This window comes from Phyllosticta capitalensis (genome assembly GCF_038381095.1).
Source record: "Phyllosticta capitalensis strain CBS 128856 chromosome Unknown BKA78scaffold_1, whole genome shotgun sequence".
Classification (NCBI taxonomy): domain Eukaryota; kingdom Fungi; phylum Ascomycota; class Dothideomycetes; order Botryosphaeriales; family Phyllostictaceae; genus Phyllosticta; species Phyllosticta capitalensis.
This window is the reverse complement of record NW_027117439.1, coordinates 4059881-4077653: the sequence shown is the minus strand read 5'-3', so window position 1 is coordinate 4077653 and position 17773 is coordinate 4059881. Positions and strand designations below refer to the sequence as shown.

The window sequence follows — 17773 nt, the reverse complement described above, 5'->3', positions numbered from 1 at the left end:
GGCGGAGGTGCTTTGGGTGCCCGCGTGTGTTGGGTGCCCTTTTGCGCAAGAACGGCTTTGATGCTCGGTTGTCTTGGATGGACGAGGAAAATTCGGAGGGCGGCGAGGATGGGTGGGCATGGTCGACGGAGTGCGGAGGTGTCTTACTTACCTGTCTGATGGACATGTAGAAGGGGGTTTGGTTCGACTGTCCGTGGTCGTCAAGGTACGTTGGAGAATGGCAAGTCCTCGACGACCAAACCTCCCCAAACCACTGGCCATTCCTCTCGCCCCGTCATCGCGTTCGCATCTGCCACGCAATCGTCCCCTCTTCCCCTCGCATCAGTCACCCCAATTCGCACATGCAAAGAGGGTGTTCGACCTCGCGTCCTTACGGCCGTTACATGGCCAGGTAGGGAGTGCCCGCCCGCCGCCAAGCCGAGACGAGACGCGACCAGATCGACCCCAGACGGCAGGCCCCGTCGTTGGTTAGCGGGCGAGCGTCGTTGGGTGACGTGAGGTGTTTGAGATCGCCAGATGACGTGCGCCATCGCGCGCCGGGGGGCGGGTGCGCTTCATCGTCGTCTTCCAGTCTTCTCTGTTGGTCGGGTTGCCGTTTGGCTTGGTTGCGGGGAAAGACGGGACGGCGGCCGGGCAGACAGGCACGCGGGAGCGGAGGCGGAGACGAGGCGAGGCGGGCGTAGCGTGGCCAGGTATCTTCCCCACGGGGAAAGCTGGTACGGACGATGCAATGGGGAGAGAGAAAAAGAAAATTCGAGGCGCGGGTCGGTCCTTGGAGCCCTTTTACCCCGCAACACCACGACCGACTAGGTGTACCTACCCTGCGTATGTCGCCCACCTACCAAGAGCACAGCATTCCGCCGCGGTACTTTGCTTGCGGAGGGTTGCCCCGCGATTTCAGCTGCTTGCTGGTGCTGATGCCGCCGTTCTGCTTCGATTTTGTGCAGAAGTTCGTTGGAGTGCTCTGAGTCCAGTCAGTGATCACTTGCTCGCTGCTCGTACAAACGGTGCGCAATCCGTCGTAAATGGATGGCAGCTCCTTTGTTGCCAAACATCCTCGAGTCTCGCACACGCAGTCCAGACTGGGAGCTCAGTGTGGCCTCGTCTGCCCCTCTTTGCCTCCTCTCCGCGTCCCGCCATGTTACGTACGTCCCGTATTCCACGGCGGATTCGAAGAGGTCAGCGGACCAATTGCTTGCCTCGTTTTTAAACGGGAGACGGCACTTTGGGAACGAGCAGCCAATTGGACAAGTCGGCAACTGGATTGGCCCATGTCCGTCTTGTGACGTCGCATTCTCTCCATTTTGCGGCTTTTTCTTCCCCTTCCTCTGCTCTGCGCCATTGTGAGGGCACCGGAGACAACAAACAAGCAAAGTAGCAGATGGCATGGCATCGCTTCGACCTTCCCCGCCACCTCGCGCATTGATGGCAGCGGAGAGCAAACATCCGATGGAAGAGGAATCGATGCAAAGGGAATTCCAGCACCCGGTTTGACAATGGTAGGAGCCAAGACGCGCCGCCCCGTCCGTCCAACCGTCGGCCGTCGTTCCGCTGGCGCCAGTGACCCGGGACCGCCTCCGCGCTCCCCGCCGACTGACACACGCATGAAGAATCCTCCTCGTATCTAACTGCCCCGGCAGTAGCAGCATCAGCAACGTTTTCTCAGCTCCGGCTAGCGTTTCTAATGCGCGCGCGTGCGCTGTTTGGCACGCGAGCAAGCGACCGAGCAGTGGCGTGCGGTGCGGGCGGCCCGCCACTTGGTGGAGCAGCGCGCCGCAACGGTGCCGTGCCAGTCGTCTGTGACTCGACAGATTCTGGTCTTGAGAGACCGGCGACCAGTGGCGGCTCTGCTTACGCGCGAACGCGCTCCCCAGATCTTCCCTTTCCATGCTCTTTCAGACGCAGAGGGGCCGCTTGGCTTCTCTCATTGACGCAGCGTCGTCTCCGATGCCGTGGGCGAAACGAAACGGTCTGGAATTGTTCGGACGAGCAGTGGTTCGCTTTCGCTCTCGCTCCAGCTGCTCTTGGGCTGTTGTCTTGCCATGTCGCCCCATCTCAGTCAGCGCTGTCATGGAAGGAATCCATCGTCATTTTGACCAATCTCTCGCGCTTCGTACTTTTCAGCGCGTGCTTGGCGAGACACTTTTCGTGGCCGAGGCGTGGCGGCAAAGGCTGATGGCGGTTTTACAGAGAAGGGAAATGCAAGGTCTCGAGACGTGCAACCAACTGAGCCGACTGTAGTGGCGGTGAGTGCAGTGTCTCTCCACCAGAGACATCCAGACACGAGCGAAGTGAGGTAGATCAATGTTGGTTCTGCGCAAGCAAGGTCGAGTGGAAGAGGTGAGGTTGAAAGAGGTGCAGGGGCGCGCGGCGCAGCGCAGCCGTGATTGGAGCGTTGGCGCCGTGTGATGCAAGGGCAGCGAGAACCTGGCGTCGATCGCTTCAGCTCAATCCAACAACGGCAAACTCTGTGCCATGATTGCAAACCACCAGAGACACAAACCAGGCAGTCGACTTCATCACAGCCAAGACGACCTACCTATTCTCTACGTCCGTATCTTGGGGACCAGGTCATCATCAACCCAAACACACCATCAACCTGTCAACCCCACGCTCCTCGTACTTCACACACCACGAACCATCTGCCGCTACAGCGCGCCGGTGCCGCCAAAAGATTCTGACATCAATGCCGCCGCGCGTCCGCTACTGCACTCGTCCTCCAATTTCCCCATGTTTTCTTCTCCCTCCATTTGCGTTTCCCATCCCATCCTTCCGGGCCTCTTCCTCGGTCGGCCTTTCCCTTGCCTCGCATGCAGATGTGTCGATCGATTTTTGGGGAATACCATGTCGTCGTCATCGTTTGCTTGGCAGGAGGATGGATGGTGTGGTCTGATCGATTTGAAATACAGAAACGCTTTGCGTCGTGTCCGAATGCTCCCTGGTTTCTTGCAAGTCCTTTTTCTCTCCGCTGGGAGAGTTTGTTGTTTTGCGCATGAGATGAGGGGGAGTTCAGTGATTGTACGAGTTGGACACATCATTACACCGATCTCTTGTCGTGAAAGCGCCTAGAAGTGTGCATGTCGCAAAATATCGGACCACGTTGGCCCGGATGCTATTTTACTGTGAAGCACCTTGTCCTCTATCTCTTTTGGAAGGCAAGAAAGCTCCAAAGGAAAGAATGTGGCCACAATGCCCAATTTGAGTCGATTTCCACAGTGGCGGCTACTCGACGGCCACTTGAGGATCTGAAGGTGCCGCCGCGTCACTGACAGCGCATACTGTGGTCGATAGCCCCAGGCATGTAACTACAGATGCATACTGCTCTGCAAGAGGTTTCCAATGGCTGTTGGGTTGAGATTTTGACCCAAGTCGCCGGTCTAGACGTCAATTTGAAAGTGACGGCTGAGAGCAAGTTCAGTCTTGCCCGTGAAGCAAATCTGAATTACCAAGTTCTATACCACTTAAACGCCTGCTTTCACCTCCAACTTGCTCAATCGAGCCCGTGACACGCTTCCCTGAATGTTGGCGATGGAGTGAGTAGTAGCTGTGAAAAGCTGTCCTTTCGGCCAACAGCTGACGACTGCAGACTCCACTTCTTCTTCATGCCGTCAGGTATCATCCGCGCATGGTCTCTTCGGGCCTAATGAAGACTGCTGTTCTACATCAAGAGGCCAGCCGCTGTCTACGTTTCCTACGTCATCTTGCTTCTGAAATAAATAAAGACGGTAAACGTGTCTGTTTCTCGATTCCAGTGTCCGCATCACTTGCTTATTGCATCTACTCCGCTGGCATTATCAGACCAGCTGACTGCATGTGAGTTGCTACCATGTTGTGCGTCATCAGACTTTGCTTTAAGGCGGCAAATTGAAAGGCGTGTTGCGTCTTCGACCCATTGGTACTCATGATTTCAGGACTTCTTGAGCTCCGTCTCGAAGTCATAACAGGCGAATCTTAACACTCATCACTTTACTTCTCCGTGCATCACATTGTGTGTCATGCCAGCGAAGCGAAAGGAGCCGTGTGTCTTTAGTTCATTGGTATCCATGCTTTCGGGGCTTCTCACGCTCCGACTCAAAGTTGCAACAGGCGAATCTCAACGCTCATCACTTTACTTCTCCGCGCATCACATAGTGTGTCATGCCGGCGAAGCGAACAGAATGTTGTGTCTTTGACCCATTGGTAATCATGCTCTCAGGCTTTTTTGAACTCCGACTCCAAGCTGCAGCTGGCCAATCTCAGTGCTCATCACTTTACTTCTCCGCGCGTCACCTGCAACCTCTCTTTCCAAGCTCCCCTTCTCCGATGACTTAGGTACTTGCTGTAAAAATAGAGCCCAAAAGTCCAATCGACTATTGCCAACAACCATCGCCATGCAGAGTCCAACGCATGCATTCATTCAGGCTCGTGAGCTACGACTTTTGGCCAAAGACAACAGACGCCGTCATCATCTTGGAACTGTGGCCCTGTTGTCACTCTACGCCTCACTCTTCCGCCTCCAGTAATCGTAGAGACGAGTGCTGATCCTGTTGGCTTCGGCTATGCAGTCTTGACCTGTCCTAAGCGCGCGGTGGATACCAACACCAATTTCTGCGATGTGGAAAAGGTATAAGACAGCCTTCCTGCCATGCTCTACTGGACTCCATCGCATCCATCAAAAGACTGAAAAATCAAAGATACCAACGCGCCAACAGTAAGAGCTGCTCCACTTCCCACTAAGAATAGACCTTTGCTGAATTCAAATTCAGGGCAACTGCTCCGAAACCCATCAGAGTGTGCGAAAGACACATCATTACCAAGAAATATGAGGCCTGCGCGGCGTCCCCCAAGCACATCATAACAATTTATAAGATGATGCCCTGCGGAAAAGGGTGCACCGAATTCAAGGACGTAACCATGGGATTGAGTTTTGTGCGAGTGACAGTTGCGGGGATTTGCCCCAAGTGCTGAAGAGACTATGGTAAGTTTACAGTATGGTTCTGAAGAATTTTTCACTTATACATCTCAGCATCTTCGAAAAGGCTAGATTTGACTTGGCCTCGTTGAGAGGGGATGGGGGCGCGCGAGATGTCATGCACACAAGGATGTTGAAGTTTCTTCTCGGGTAGCCGTCTGAGCCCGGAAGTCTAGGGCAAACTCAACCTGTGCTCTAGGGGCGTGCTGAAGGTGGACAGATTCCTGCGCAGTCTTTCTTTGATATCCACACGGGGGATGGCCACTTAGTCCACTTCATCTAGTCACTCCTTAATACAACACAATTTTGGCGGTGAATACTCTCTTTCTCTTCTTCTCAAGTAAAGGCGAAGCTTTTTCTTCGATTTCGCAGCGGAGTAGCGCAACTCCTGCGGTGTGATGAGTAAGCTGCTGCAGGTCATGCATGCAAACGCCGCTGCAAGGGTGCTTGCTCCGCGCGTAAGTGTCGCCGGCGCTTAAATAGAAAAGCTGCTCTTCCTCCTGTGCCAAGTTCATCCCACCAACATCTCCACCAACACCACAACCCGGTTCGACCAACAACACATCACGGTTCGACCATTACATTTGCCATCTTTTCCAGACAACAATCTACCTGCGTATACTACTTTTGAACACAACATACCTCAACATGGTCGTCAAAATCATTGATGGTGATTACCACATAACGTTTTGGCGACCCGAAGGCGTCAAAGGATGCATCGCCACCGGCGGGGATTACTACATCGGCAAAGTCGACGACCTCACGGCCCTCAAATTTCCCCATGCTGAAGAAGGCGACGACGAACAGTTTCCAGGCGAGTACAAAGGGGTCCTGAAAGCGCTCGATGCCGAGCGCCGCATCTACGAGCGCGTCGGCAAGCACCCCCGCATCATCGAGTTCAAGGGCTGGCAGGACAGCGGACCCGGCATCCTGCTGAAGTACGCGCCAAACGGCAGCCTCGACTGGTTTCTGCGCGACAAGCCGGACCAGCTTTCGCTCAAGGACCGGCTTCGCATTGCCAAAGAGACGGCCGAAGGCGTGCATTTCATCCATTCAAAGAACGTCTTGCAGCGCGACATTGCGACTCGCAACATCCTCCTGGACGCCGACATGCACGTCAAACTGTGCGACCTGACGGGCCAGCTGCTCGGAGATGATGGCAAGATCGAGGCCGAAGGCCACGGCTTCGAGGACTCTGACGCCAGAAAGCCGCGCCCTGACACGCAGCTTGCAGATTTTAGCACGGACCTTTTTGCGCTCGGGACCTGCATCTTCAATATTGTCACGGGCCACGGGCCGTTTCCTGATATCGCATGGAACGACGACGATGCGCAGCAGGCGCGTTTGGAGAAGAGAGAGTACCCGGAACTCGATGATGAACGCGGCGGCAAGGTCGTGTGGGCTTGCTGGGACTCTGTGTACAAATCGGCGGGCGAAGTTGCCGAGGATCTGGAAAAGCTGGAGCACGCGTGTCCGCCATGAAACTGATGAGATCATTGGTATCTTGGATATTTCATTCGAGGTGAAGAAAATGCCAGGTTTTTTTCGACTCCATAGCGATATTGGGTGAATTCAATGCTGGCCCTAAACTTTGGATAGCGCTAGTCTTATCAATAGGCAACAAGGCAAAGAGCTGCTGTTCAACAAAAGACTTTTGTGTCATGATCAGAAAAGCCTTCTCGGGGAAGCATTTGCCGACGTAAAATCTCTTTTATCTGACCAAGACACGAATAGAAAATCCCATACGAAACGCTCACAAAAGGACAAAAGAAGATGCACACGCAAAAGGGGTATCATCCGCAACACCGGGGCAACTCAAAACACACACTCAGTGGGCAAAGCGAAAGTCGAGCCGCTTGTTTCCCTTGTCTTTTGTCGATGCAAGGTACGTCGTCTTCTCGTCCACCGACATGGCGTCCCAGGTGCGCTCGCGGTAGCTACAAGGATTAGACGTGTTTGCGACGAGGGTTGGATGACGTACCGGTTGATGGACACGTAAAAGAACTTTGTGCCGACGAACAAGAGCAGGTTCCACAGGCAAAAGAGGATCAGGAGTTTGTTGCCGCGCGGGTAGAATGGCATGTCGTCTTCGCGGTAGACCTGGGGAGGTTAGCGGGCGGAAAGAGGGCAGTTGGGCGACTCACGTTTGCGCTGATGATGCTGCCCAGCTGGACACACATGTTGTACAGGGCCGACGCCACGGTCCGCGTCCGCACGGTGCCGGCGTTGCGGCTGGTGATGGCAACCAGGATGGCGTGGACGTACGGGTTGCCGACGAGGAGCGCAATGACAATGTATCGAACGCCCGCCGCCGCCGTGGTGGGCAGCAAAAGGAGCATGGCTAATAGCGGCAGCGCCCATAGCTGGCTCACCGACGCCAGCAAGAATCGCTCCTTGCGCTGCTCACTGAGCCACGTCCAAAAGAGCAGCTGTGCTATGTATAAGCACAAGGGTGGCACCGTCAACAGGTTTTTCTGGAACGTGTCGAAACCGATGGAGCGGAGTTGGAGCGTCATGTATGCAGTCATTGGGTGCGTCGGGACAAAGGCCGTCAGACCCAACAAGTAAATTGGCCACATGTGCCAGTCTGCAATGCACTCCCACAGCATGGACAAGGTCAGTGCCTGGCGGTTGTGCATGTCGCCCTTGGACGGATCGTCGCGAAGGATGCGGTTCACCATAATCTTCTCCTGGCGCTCGGTGAACCATCCCTCCTCGCCACGAAAGCTGCTGGCCGTCTGCGTGGGCGATGGCGGCAGGTAGAACCAGGACAGCACGCCAATGACACCGGTCAAAATCCCTTCGATTGCAAACAACCAGCGCCACCCCTCGAGACCAAAGAAACCGCGGAGGTGCAGAATCAGGAATGCGAGAAAGGCGGAGCAAATGTTGGTTGCTTGCGACGAAACCCAGAACCAACTAAGGCGCGTGGGGAGCTCGGACGACGTGTACCAATAGCTGAGGTAGAGGATGTTGTCCGGGATAAAGCCTCCCTCAATCAGTCCAAGAAGGCCTCGGCAGAGGAGGTAGGATTTGCGGCCTTGGAGAAGGGACTGCAGGCTGGCAACAACGCTCCACGAGACCATTTGAACGGGAATCCAGTTGTCCGGTCCAATCCATTTGGAAATGAGTTGCGACGGAAGCTCCGCAAGCAGGAAACTGAGAAAGAAGATGATTTGGCCGTGGTTGTAGTCGTTGGTGTCGAGCCCCAAGTCGTCCAAGAGGTTGTCGGAAAGCGCTTGTTGAATGTTTCCGCGGTCCAGCTGCAGCGCAAAAAACATTACACAGACCCAAAGACATATCTTCTTGTCAATCTGCACTTTATGAGCAAAGGACTCGGAATCTACGGCTAGGACAAACCTTTTTGACCACCCTCTTCTCTTCCGACGGCTCCCACTCAAAGTCCGGGTCCCACCGATGAATGCCTTCATAACCCTCGACTGGCCGGTAATACTTTTCGATTCCCTCGGTTGCAAAAGCGGATTCCTCGCGAATGGCGTCCAGTGGCGTTTCCTCGTAGATGACGTCCGTCTTTTTCGAGTAACTTTTGGCGTCCATTGGAGATCCCATTTCCTGATAGGCACTAGCCTCGCAGGCCAACAGATGGTACTGAGACGAATTCCATGGTGACTCCTGGGAAGGGCTGCCCAAGTAGTCCGTGCCTGCCTCTGCAATGTGGAGCGACCTGGGGGTGCGGCGACCTGGGCGCTTGGGGAGAGGCATGGTGTGGGGATGCGGAGGAAAAATTCAGGGGCACCAGCGACAGGTCCAAGGTCCCCCGGAAAAAGGAGTGGTTGGAGGAAAAGGAGAGGTCAAAGGTGGTGAAGAGGGCGACTGATATCGACGTGGTGGCGGCCATGACATGATGGGACGTGAAACAAGCACGCAAGAAGACTGGGTCATGATGAAGCAAGACACGGCCAGGTGAGGGTGTCGCGTCGCGGCGAGGAGCGTCGATTTGGGAGCGTGCATTGTCCCGCAATTGCGTGATTGCGCCGGTGGCTCGCGTGCAACAACACCATGCAGCTACGAGACAGCTCCCTCGCTTGCACTTGGTGATTTTCGACCCATCCGACGAGACATGATAATGGTAAATTGTCTGCTGTACTCTGGGTGATGTTTGGACGGTCACGTTCTGGCCTTCTCCAGCTTCCGAGCAAGTCGACCGTGCATAAGATGGACAAGACCCCGCCCAAGGCATCCAGTAGGAACATGAAGCCATGGATATCACGTGAACCCCCATGACTTGACAATCGCTTGGATATCTGCATGCTCCCCATGACGGAAAAGCTCCCAAGTTGACGCGACATTCATGGCTGCTGATTGGAAGAGGCCCTTGAAACGGCGTCGTTGTCTTCATCGTCATTGGACTGGACCATTGCAAAATGATGCTCCCCTCCGCGTTGGCCTGTCGTGTGAGGATCCAGGAGATGCCGGGACTCGTGTGCGCTTGATACTTAAGCTTGTCTAGTCGCCGGTAAATTCAAAGTCGTAAAACATTTGCTTGACTCGATTCATCATGGCCCCTATTGCTGTCGACACTCCCAAACAGGCTCCTGTCCGTGGACCTGTTGATTACAAAGAAGCCTTCATCACTGGCCCCAAGGCTTTTCAGAGGGACATTGAGGAGCATGGCTCGGAGAATCAAGCCCCAGCTTCCTACCCCCACTATCTCCCTACTTGGGACCCAAAAGTGTAGGAGCATCCCTTGGTCGTTGAGAATCCCACTGACAGGCCAGGTACCCACCTCTCCAACCGTTTGAGCACTACGAGCACGGCAAGGACGCCGACCCTACCTTTCCTCATCTCTTTGCGAATGGAACACACCGGCCACTGGCCCCCAAGATTGGCTCCGAGGTCAATGGAGTGCAGCTGAGCAAGCTGTCGGACAAGGGAAAAGACGAACTGGCTCTCTTCATTGCCCAAAGAAAAGTGGCAGGTACGTAGACTGAAAACGACGAAAGAAAAACGACTTACCTTTTCAGTCTTCCGGGACCAGGATCTCGCCGAAATTCCCATCCAAGAGGCCCTGGACTTTGGCGGCTACTTTGGCCGTCACCACATCCACGTCTCCAGCGGCCAGCCAGCCGGTTATCCCGAGATTCACCTCGTCCACCGAGGCGCTGAAGACACGGTTGCTCGTGACTACTTTACGACCAGGACGAATTCCATCACATGGCATTCGGACGTGACTTTTGAGCAGCAGCCTCCTGGCACTACGTTCCTGTACGTCCTGGATGGTCCAGAGGCCGGTGGCGACACGCTGTACGCCAGCATGACCGAGGCATACAACCGTCTTTCGCCGGCATTCCAGCAGCGGCTGCACGGTTTGACGGCCATCCACAGCGGCTTTGAGCAGGCCGAGAATAGTCGTTCCCGCGGAGGTGTCGTTCGCCGCGAGCCGATTGCTACCGAACATCCTCTTGTGCGGACCCATCCGGTGACGGGAGAAAAGGCGCTCTTCGTCAATGCGCAGTTTACGCGTCAAATCGTGGGGCTCAAGAAGGAGGAGAGCGACTACCTCCTCAAGTTTCTCTTTAACCACATTGCCATGGGAGCCGACTTTCAGGTGCGGCTCAAGTGGGAAAAGGGTAGTGTCGTTGTTTGGGATAACCGTGTCGCGGTCCATACTGCGATCCTGGACTGGGATGATGGCGCGAGGCGTCACTTGGCTCGCATCACGCCCCAGGCAGAGCGTCCATATGAGACGCCGTTTGAAAGCAAGTAGATGCCGGGGGGTTTTTCTCGTGTTGCTAGCGTGATGATGTGATGAATTCAATCTTTCGAGCGGCGGAGCAGAGCTAGATTGGTTAGTAGAAAACAAATTGACCAATTTTCCTGAGGTTGTAATTGTGATTGTGGTGTTGCAGTCGGTGGAAAGGAATCCGAATCAGCAGCGCGAGTGCCAAGCAATGTGCTAAGTCAGCTTTTCGCCGGCAACGCACCTCCACCATCGGAACTTCAAGTCCTGCTGGCTGCTCAACAGCACCTCGACGGACAACGCCGCCCACCCACGCCCACCACAATCTACTCTCCGCTCTCCCCGGCCATCATGTTCGCAGCCCGGTTCGCGCGGTCCGCCGCAGCTCGCGCCTCATCGGCCGCTCCCCGCGTCGCTGTCAGGAGCTATGCCCAGGCCGCCGCACCCTCGACCAAGCCGCCCGTTGCCCTGTTCGGCGTCGACGGCACCTACGCGAGCGCTCTGGTACGTCTCCCCCGCCCGTGGAGATGTCAATTGAAGAGATGGATGCAATTGGGCCGGGTCCGACTGGGGACGAGATGAAATGGGAAACGAGGGACACCAGGAACACAATTGGCGGGGAAACAGAACAGACACACGCTGACGGCTTGCTGTGACGACAGTACACGGCCGCGGCCAAGACGTCCTCGCTCGAGCCCACGGCCAAGGCCCTCGAGAGCCTCGCCGCCGTCTTCAAGAAGGACCCCAAGCTGACGCAGCTGCTGTCGTCGCCCTCGCTGTCGCCGGCCGACAAGAAGGCCATTGTCGCGGAGCTCCAGAAGAACGTCGGAGCGGACAAGGACGGCCTCATCAAGAACTTCCTCGAGACCCTCGCCGAGAACAACCGCCTCTCGGTCCTGCAGCCCGTCACTGAGAAGTTCACCACCCTCATGAGCGCCTACCGCGGCGAGGTCGAGCTCAACGTCACCAGCGCTGCTGTACGTTTGTCGTTGAAAGACGTGGGTGCATGCTGATTGTCCGTAGCCCCTCGACAACAAGGTGCTCAGCCGCCTCGAGGCCGCCGTCTCCAAGTCGCCCCTCGCCCAGGGCAAGAAGCTCAAGGTCGTTTCCAAGGTGAGACTCTTCTCTCCATCGCTGGACAGCCCACTAACATGCTCAGGTCAACCCCGACATCAAGGGCGGCCTGGTCGTCGAAGTCGGCGACAGGACCATTGACCTCAGCGTCTCGGCCAAGATTGCCAAGCTCAACAAGCTCCTCCAGGACGCTTTGTAAATGCGGTTCTTTCCACTTTTTCGAAAGGACGGGAGACAAGCGCCTGTGTATGCTAGATGCGGAGGGGCTTGAGAATGCATTTTGGAATCTTTCAATCTGCGTAGTAAAGGCGATGAATAAGAACTCGTCACCATGAATCATAGCGGATAGAGCGTTTGAATGGAGTTGCAAGTCAAGTCATGCCCATCTAGAAATCCTCCTGCTGCTTGGAGGCGGTGCTTGTCCGAGTCTCGTGCATCAGCTGTCGTCAGGCCGGAGGTACTTTTTACATCCCCAACCATCAAATTGTCGCGGTCAATTTGCATCCTCAACTCGCCTACAGACATAAATATGAAAACCAAAGAATAAGCAGTCGGCAAAGATGCCACAAAATCACAAAAGGCAGCACAAGTCTTCATATCTTCATATCTAGAATCTACGCATGACAGGTCTTCTTGTCGTACCGAGAAGCGTCCAACACTCAGACGCCATAGCAGTCTGCACAAAATTAAAACAGTGAAAGATCTAAAGTCTAAATGGCCATCTACAGGTTGGCCTTTTCGATTCTGCGGCCCGTCTCGTCAAACCAAATCTTCTTGCCCGAGTTCAAGCTCTCCTGCAGGGCGCAGCCAATCTTGACAGCCTGGACGGCGCCCGACAGCTTAAAGGGCAGCTTCGTGTTGTCGAGGCAGGCGGCAGTGAACTCGTTTGCCTCAGTGACAAAGGCGTGCTCGAAGCGGCCGTAGTAGTGCTGGGGAATCTCGCGGCGCACGCCGTTGGGCTCGTGCATCTCGACGAGGGTGCCCTGAGGGTTTGCGTTGACCGACAGCTTGCCAGCGGTGCCAATGATCTCGGACATGTCGTGCTGGCCGGCGGCCATCATGCGCGAGCTGTAAAAGTAGGCCAGCTTGCCGCCCCAGAACTCGACGACGCCGACGCCGTTGTCGACGTCGTTGTACTTGCGCAGCTCCGGGGACACGGCCGTGATGCCCAGCGCCACCACCGACTTGACCACCGAGTCCTGCCCAAAGTACCACAGCGCCAGGTCGATGTCGTGGATGTTGCAGTCGACGAAGATGCCCCCCGAGTACTGCGCGTAGCTCACGAAGAAGCCCGATGGGTCCAGCTTGTCGCACGTTTGGCTGCGGAACACGGAGGCCCGCCCGATGGCGCCCGCGTCCATCCGGTCGAAGGCGTCGCGGTACGATGCGTCGAAGCGGCGCGAGAAGCCACAGAGCACCTTGAGGTGAGGCTTTCTGGCGGCGGCGTCGCAGACGGATTGGGACTAAAGGGGCTAGTCAGCATGTGTATGGAGCTAGCTGGCTACAACAACGCACCACTTCGACGCTGGTGCTCAGCGGCTTCTCGCACAGGACGTGCTTGTCGGCCTCAATGGCCTTGATGGCCTGCTCGGCGTGGGCCGTGGTCACGGTGGCCACGACGACGGCCTCCAGCCCCGGGTGCTTGAGCATCTCGTCGTAGTTGTCGTATATTTGCACCTCGGGCAGGTTGACGCGGCCCCATTGCGCCTCTTGCGGGTCGGGAGTAAAGGCTGCCACGACGTTGGCGCGCGGCGTGCGGGTGTAGAAGTTGAGGGCGTGGCGGGCGCCCATGCGGCCGAGGCCAGAGATGGCGACGTTGAGCTTGCGGGGGGCCATTGTGGGAGGATGAAGAATTCGAGGAAGAGTTGGTGTTTGCGAGGCCAAGTGACAGCAGCTTGGTTGTTCGGCAGGGATCTCAACAAGTGGCCGAAATGCAGTGCAGCTTTCAATCCGGTGGAACCAAAGACTGAGAATTCGACAGGCAATACCAATGGAAGAGGGAGAGGAGTGCGGAATCTAGAGAAAAAACTCGAGCAGCAGCGAACGACATGGCGACGTTATATGGCGATCCAAGTTGACGACAGCGCGGATGGTGTTGTTACATAAGGCAGAGGACAGGGTCGGTCGACTTTGCCCGCGACCGTCTCTTTCTTTCCCCAGATCCACCGGAAACCCAATCCCTTTGGGACAAGACCAGGCACACTGCAAATTCACCAGCCTCAGCTCCTCAACTCTTGCTACTCACGGAGCCGTCCGCGGCCTACCAATTCTCCATTCGTTCAGCCCCTGTGGCTGGTGCGGGTAATTCTTTCCTGATATCCTGGTCTCGCGTCCCTTCTGACGACATTTTCCCCGGACGACGCGTCTACCCATTTTTCGCGTCGTGTATTCCGTTGATCATCTGCGATACGACGGTCTCGGTTGCAATGGAGGTCAACACCAAGCGTCAATACGGAGACAAGTAAAAATCAATTAACAGTACGCCTAATCACAAATCTACGACTCTACAGCTTGGACGGACTCGACGTCCCGTCATTCACATTGACTACAACCTTGAGCACCAGCTTTCCCTCTGCATCCTTTGTCTTGGCCGCCATCTCAAACGCCTCGGGCAGCGAGTCGAGTCCAGTGTACCGGTGGGTCACGAGCTTGGTAAAGTCGGGGTAGTCGGCGCTGGGAGGCCTCGAGACGACCTCGATTCCCGTGGGATACGTGTTGGCGTAGCGAAAGACGCCGACGAGATCGACTTCGCGAAGAGCCGCCGCAGAGATGGGAAGAGTCTGAATCGGCGTGCCCATGCCGATGAGGAGGACGCGACCACCTGGTCGAGTGGCCTGTGAAAGTCAGCAAGGAATGGAAACCAGGTCAGTGGACTCACGTAGATGCCTGCTTGCAAGCAAGACGGTACGCCGGTGCACTCAAAGACGGCGTCAACCTCGCCCACCTCCTCTCCCGTAAACTTCTTTACTTGTCCTATCGCCGCGGCAGTCTCCTTTGCGATTTCCAAGCTCTCGTCAATGTCTTTTCCCCTCTTCATTGGGACCGTGTACGCCGCATGAGCAAAGCCATTCTGGACGGCAAAGTCGACTCTGCCAGCATCAATGTCTGCAATCACCACCGTAGCGCCAGAAATCTTGGCCATGGCAGCCACCAGCAAACCAACGGCACCAGCGCCAAAAACAAGAACGGTACTCAGCGGCGCCAATTGCGCTCTCCTCGTGGCATGAATGGCAACGCCCAATGGCTCCAACAGAGCGCCGAGCTCCAGGCTGAGGCTGTCCGGGAGCTTGTGGCACCACGCCGCCGGGTGGTTGATGCGGTCTTGCAGCGTGCCTTGGGCATGAGGAAAGGCTTTGGCGCTGCTGCGGAATTTCATGCCTTTGCAAATGTTGTAGCGGCCCTCTTTGCACCGGTCACAGTCTCCGCAGGGCTGTCCCACTTCGAGAGCGACCTTGTCGCCGACTCTGAAGTTGGTGGCTTCGGAGCCGACGGCCACGACGACGCCTGCAGACTCGTGACCGAGTGACAGCGGCTCCTTGACGAGAATGTCGCCGTTGCGGTAGTGGTGGTAGTAGTGCAAGTCGCTACCGCATAGTCCCGTCGCGCGCACCGCTACTTGCAGCTCATTTGGCCCAGGAGCCGGCAGCGAGCGATCTTCCTGAATGGAATTAGAGGTTTGTTGTGAATTGGACTGGTAACTTACAAGGCGCAGGTCTTTGGGTGCATGGAGCACCGAGGCGCGAACTGTTTTCGTTTCGACAGACATTTTGACTGGTATGTTTGACAATGTTTCCCAGAGGAGGATCTGGAAAAAGGGAAATATGGTGACAGAAGAGAGCTTCAACTTGCGACAAGAAAGAGGACGCGCCGGAAAGCTATACCCAGGGTCAAGAGCATCTTGCGGGGCAGCCATCGGCGACTGAGTCAAATCCCGACGGCCCCGCGCCATTGCCCCACCAGCAACCCTCCTCCCAGAGAGCTCCCCCCACGCCCGACCAGGCACTGTCGTCAGATAATATCACGCCAATTCCGATCCCGCCGGACAGTCTTTAAGCTTCCGTTCCCCTTTTTGTGTACTGATGGCCCAGACTCGATTGACATCTCTTCAACATCATCTTTCCCCAGCTCTTCTCCCCACATCCACCATGACTTCAGTCCAGCAATTGTTCTCGTTGGAAGGCCAGACGGCGATGGTCACGGGTGGTACACGCGGAATCGGACAGACCATGGCCATAGCATTGGCAGAAGCCGGCGCAGACCTCTTGCTCGTCCAGGTTCGCGCAGAGCTCCTCCAGTCCCAATTCCCATTTCTAACCCTTTTCTCCAGCGCGACACGTCCAACACGGCAACCAAATCGCAAATCGAAGCGCTCGGCCGCAAAGCCACCATCTACACGGCCGACCTGTCGGACGCGGCGTCTGTCGCGGCCCTGACGCCCAAAATCCTCAAAGACGGCCACAGCATCGACATTTTGCTCAACTGCGCGGGCATCCAGCGGCGACACCCCGCGCACCAGTTCCCTGATGACGACTGGCACGCGGTGCTTCAGGTAAATCTGCACACGGTCTTCACGCTCTGCCGCGACGTGGGCGCGCACATGCTCTCGCGACCAGCCGAATCCATCCCGGCGTCGGTGGGCTTCGCGGCCAGCGGGCGCCGCGGCGCCGTCATCAACGTCGCCTCGCTGCTCAGCTTCCAGGGCGGCATCACGGTGCCGGCGTACGCGGCGAGCAAGGGCGGCGTCGCGCAGCTGACCAAGGCGCTGAGCAACGAGTGGGCCGGCAAGGGCGTCAATGTCAACGCCATTGCCCCCGGCTACATTGCCACCGAGATGAATACCGCTCTCATCAACGACAAGGCCCGCGCTGATAGCATCTTGGCCCGCATTCCGGCTGGCCGCTGGGGGAGTGCAGAGGACTTTAAGGGCGTTGTCGTGTGGTTGGCGACAAGGGCCGCGGGATACGTCAGTGGTGAGGTTGTGACGGTTGACGGTGGGTGGATGGGCAGGTAAGCAGGGGTTTAAGGGGGTGCTAGGGGGAGGAAGAAGGAGTGGTAGATGGGGCGCAAGCAGAAGTATTCCCAATTGCAGGTTCCTTTTCCACCTATCCAAATAAGTACTTGACTGAACACAACACCTTGATGTCCGCGCGCCCTCGCTGCCCCCACGTCCACCCACTCCCGCCCATCAGCCTCATCTCATCCGCCTCACCACGCTTCCCTCACGCTCTCACGTGTGACCCCTAGTCTAACCCATCTCTTCGGACTTCATCTTCCCCCATCGGACCAGAACAGCCATCCCAACGACCCCATGCCCGCCGCATGCAGCGTAGCGTCCAAGTAGCGTCGGGAACTCTTGCCCCATGTGGTAGCCGCTTAGCCACTCAACCGCTCAGCAAACCCGTTTACACGAGGGCGGAAAAGAGAAAGGAAGATTCGCGCGAAGCTTGCCCTTTTGTGCATGAAGCGAGAGAGGTTGAGGCGAGGTGTGGCGGTGCTGTGCTGGAGGAGCTCCTCCCTACGGATTAACTGACTGATTGTTGACTGACTGGTAGAGGGCGCCGTATCCGTGTCCGCATCCGTGTCCGTGTTCGTGCCCGTACCCGGAGTCGGACTTCGTACGCGCAAGACATGCTGCTTTGAGGTTGAGATGCGAGCTCGCAACACAAACGAGAAACTATCAGCCATACTCATGAGTTGGAAATTCCCGATTCTCCATTTGGGAATCCAGAATAGGAGTGTGAGGATGAATGTGGGTATTCGGAGGTACAAAAAACCTCTTCGGAGCCGAGAGAGAGGGGTAGGTGAGTCCGCTGCCTCTTTTGTATCTTCACGAATGGAGACGTTGGTTGAGGAGGCTAACGACTCTTCTCGCGTCTACATACCTACAGCCAGATAGATCTGGGGAACACAGGCAGGACAGAGGGGAAGAAGAAGTGCTGGAGTACACCACATCTTAGATATCAAAACCACTGAAACAAAAGCGCAACATGTAGATTGCTCTCAGCTAATCCTCCAACCAACCCACCCACTAAAACAACCAACCACCA

At 56.2% G+C, this 17773-nt stretch overlaps 8 protein-coding genes across 8 annotated transcripts; 4 read left to right on the top strand and 4 right to left on the bottom strand.

Annotated features, from left to right (window-relative positions):
- Positions 1–5599: 5599 nt before the first annotated feature.
- On the top strand, positions 5600–6433 carry BKA78DRAFT_245488 (kinase-like domain-containing protein; the record flags this gene model as incomplete). The annotated part of the gene is made up of 1 exon (XM_066884129.1): positions 5600–6433. The coding sequence occupies one exon, from the start codon at positions 5600–5602 to the stop codon at positions 6431–6433; it is 834 nt and encodes a 277-aa protein (XP_066750152.1).
- A 346-nt stretch (positions 6434–6779) lies between these two features.
- On the bottom strand, positions 6780–8509 carry BKA78DRAFT_245614 (major facilitator superfamily domain-containing protein; the record flags this gene model as incomplete). Its single annotated transcript, XM_066884138.1, has 4 exons — positions 6780–6888; positions 6933–7051; positions 7096–8265; positions 8312–8509. 4 exons carry the CDS (start codon positions 8507–8509, stop codon positions 6780–6782), a joined length of 1596 nt encoding a protein of 531 aa, XP_066750151.1.
- A 253-nt stretch (positions 8510–8762) lies between these two features.
- Positions 8763–9210, bottom strand: BKA78DRAFT_24953 (uncharacterized protein). Its single transcript, XM_066884485.1, has one exon. The coding sequence runs from the start codon at positions 9163–9165 to the stop codon at positions 8851–8853; it is 315 nt and encodes a 104-aa protein (XP_066750150.1). The 5' UTR covers positions 9166–9210; the 3' UTR covers positions 8763–8850.
- A 136-nt stretch (positions 9211–9346) lies between these two features.
- BKA78DRAFT_304349 (uncharacterized protein) lies at positions 9347–10804 on the top strand. The gene is made up of 3 exons (XM_066887616.1): positions 9347–9646; positions 9691–9890; positions 9937–10804. The coding sequence occupies exons 1-3, from the start codon at positions 9471–9473 to the stop codon at positions 10677–10679; spliced, it is 1119 nt and encodes a 372-aa protein (XP_066750149.1). The 5' UTR covers positions 9347–9470; the 3' UTR covers positions 10680–10804.
- Positions 10805–10910: 106 nt separating this feature from the next.
- Positions 10911–12308, top strand: BKA78DRAFT_304346 (ATP synthase delta subunit-domain-containing protein). Its single transcript, XM_066887615.1, has 4 exons — positions 10911–11156; positions 11315–11629; positions 11676–11765; positions 11812–12308. Exons 1-4 carry the CDS (start codon positions 11004–11006, stop codon positions 11923–11925), a joined length of 672 nt encoding a protein of 223 aa, XP_066750148.1. The 5' UTR covers positions 10911–11003; the 3' UTR covers positions 11926–12308.
- On the bottom strand, positions 12309–13824 carry BKA78DRAFT_304342 (uncharacterized protein). The gene is made up of 2 exons (XM_066887614.1): positions 13242–13824; positions 12309–13189 (listed from the first exon to the last, which is right to left on the bottom strand). The coding sequence occupies exons 1-2, from the start codon at positions 13560–13562 to the stop codon at positions 12449–12451; spliced, it is 1062 nt and encodes a 353-aa protein (XP_066750147.1). The 5' UTR covers positions 13563–13824; the 3' UTR covers positions 12309–12448.
- Positions 13825–14230: 406 nt separating this feature from the next.
- On the bottom strand, positions 14231–15492 carry BKA78DRAFT_349364 (chaperonin 10-like protein; the record flags this gene model as incomplete). Its single annotated transcript, XM_066890792.1, has 3 exons — positions 14231–14560; positions 14605–15384; positions 15430–15492. The coding sequence occupies 3 exons, from the start codon at positions 15490–15492 to the stop codon at positions 14231–14233; spliced, it is 1173 nt and encodes a 390-aa protein (XP_066750146.1).
- Positions 15493–15871: 379 nt separating this feature from the next.
- BKA78DRAFT_349363 (uncharacterized protein) lies at positions 15872–16737 on the top strand (the record flags this gene model as incomplete). Its single annotated transcript, XM_066890791.1, has 2 exons — positions 15872–16000; positions 16054–16737. 2 exons carry the CDS (start codon positions 15872–15874, stop codon positions 16735–16737), a joined length of 813 nt encoding a protein of 270 aa, XP_066750145.1.
- Between the last annotated feature and the right edge of the window lie 1036 nt (positions 16738–17773).

Bases quoted from the DNA above. Each gene is read 5' to 3' on its own strand.
- BKA78DRAFT_24953 (XM_066884485.1), bottom strand. From the start codon at position 9,165: ATGTTCCTACTGGATGCCTTGGGCGGGGTCTTGTCCATCTTATGCACG.
- BKA78DRAFT_304349 (XM_066887616.1), top strand. From the start codon at position 9,471: ATGGCCCCTATTGCTGTCGACACTCCCAAACAGGCTCCTGTCCGTGGA. The intron at 9,647-9,690 runs GTAGGAGCATCC...CTGACAGGCCAG, and splicing joins CCTACTTGGGACCCAAAAGT to GTACCCACCTCTCCAACCGT. The intron at 9,891-9,936 runs GTACGTAGACTG...TTACCTTTTCAG, and splicing joins TGCCCAAAGAAAAGTGGCAG to TCTTCCGGGACCAGGATCTC.
- BKA78DRAFT_304346 (XM_066887615.1), top strand. From the start codon at position 11,004: ATGTTCGCAGCCCGGTTCGCGCGGTCCGCCGCAGCTCGCGCCTCATCG. The intron at 11,157-11,314 runs GTACGTCTCCCC...CTGTGACGACAG, and splicing joins GCACCTACGCGAGCGCTCTG to TACACGGCCGCGGCCAAGAC. The intron at 11,630-11,675 runs GTACGTTTGTCG...GATTGTCCGTAG, and splicing joins TCAACGTCACCAGCGCTGCT to CCCCTCGACAACAAGGTGCT.
- BKA78DRAFT_304342 (XM_066887614.1), bottom strand. From the start codon at position 13,562: ATGGCCCCCCGCAAGCTCAACGTCGCCATCTCTGGCCTCGGCCGCATG. The intron at 13,190-13,241 runs GTGCGTTGTTGT...TAGCCCCTTTAG, and splicing joins TGAGCACCAGCGTCGAAGTG to TCCCAATCCGTCTGCGACGC.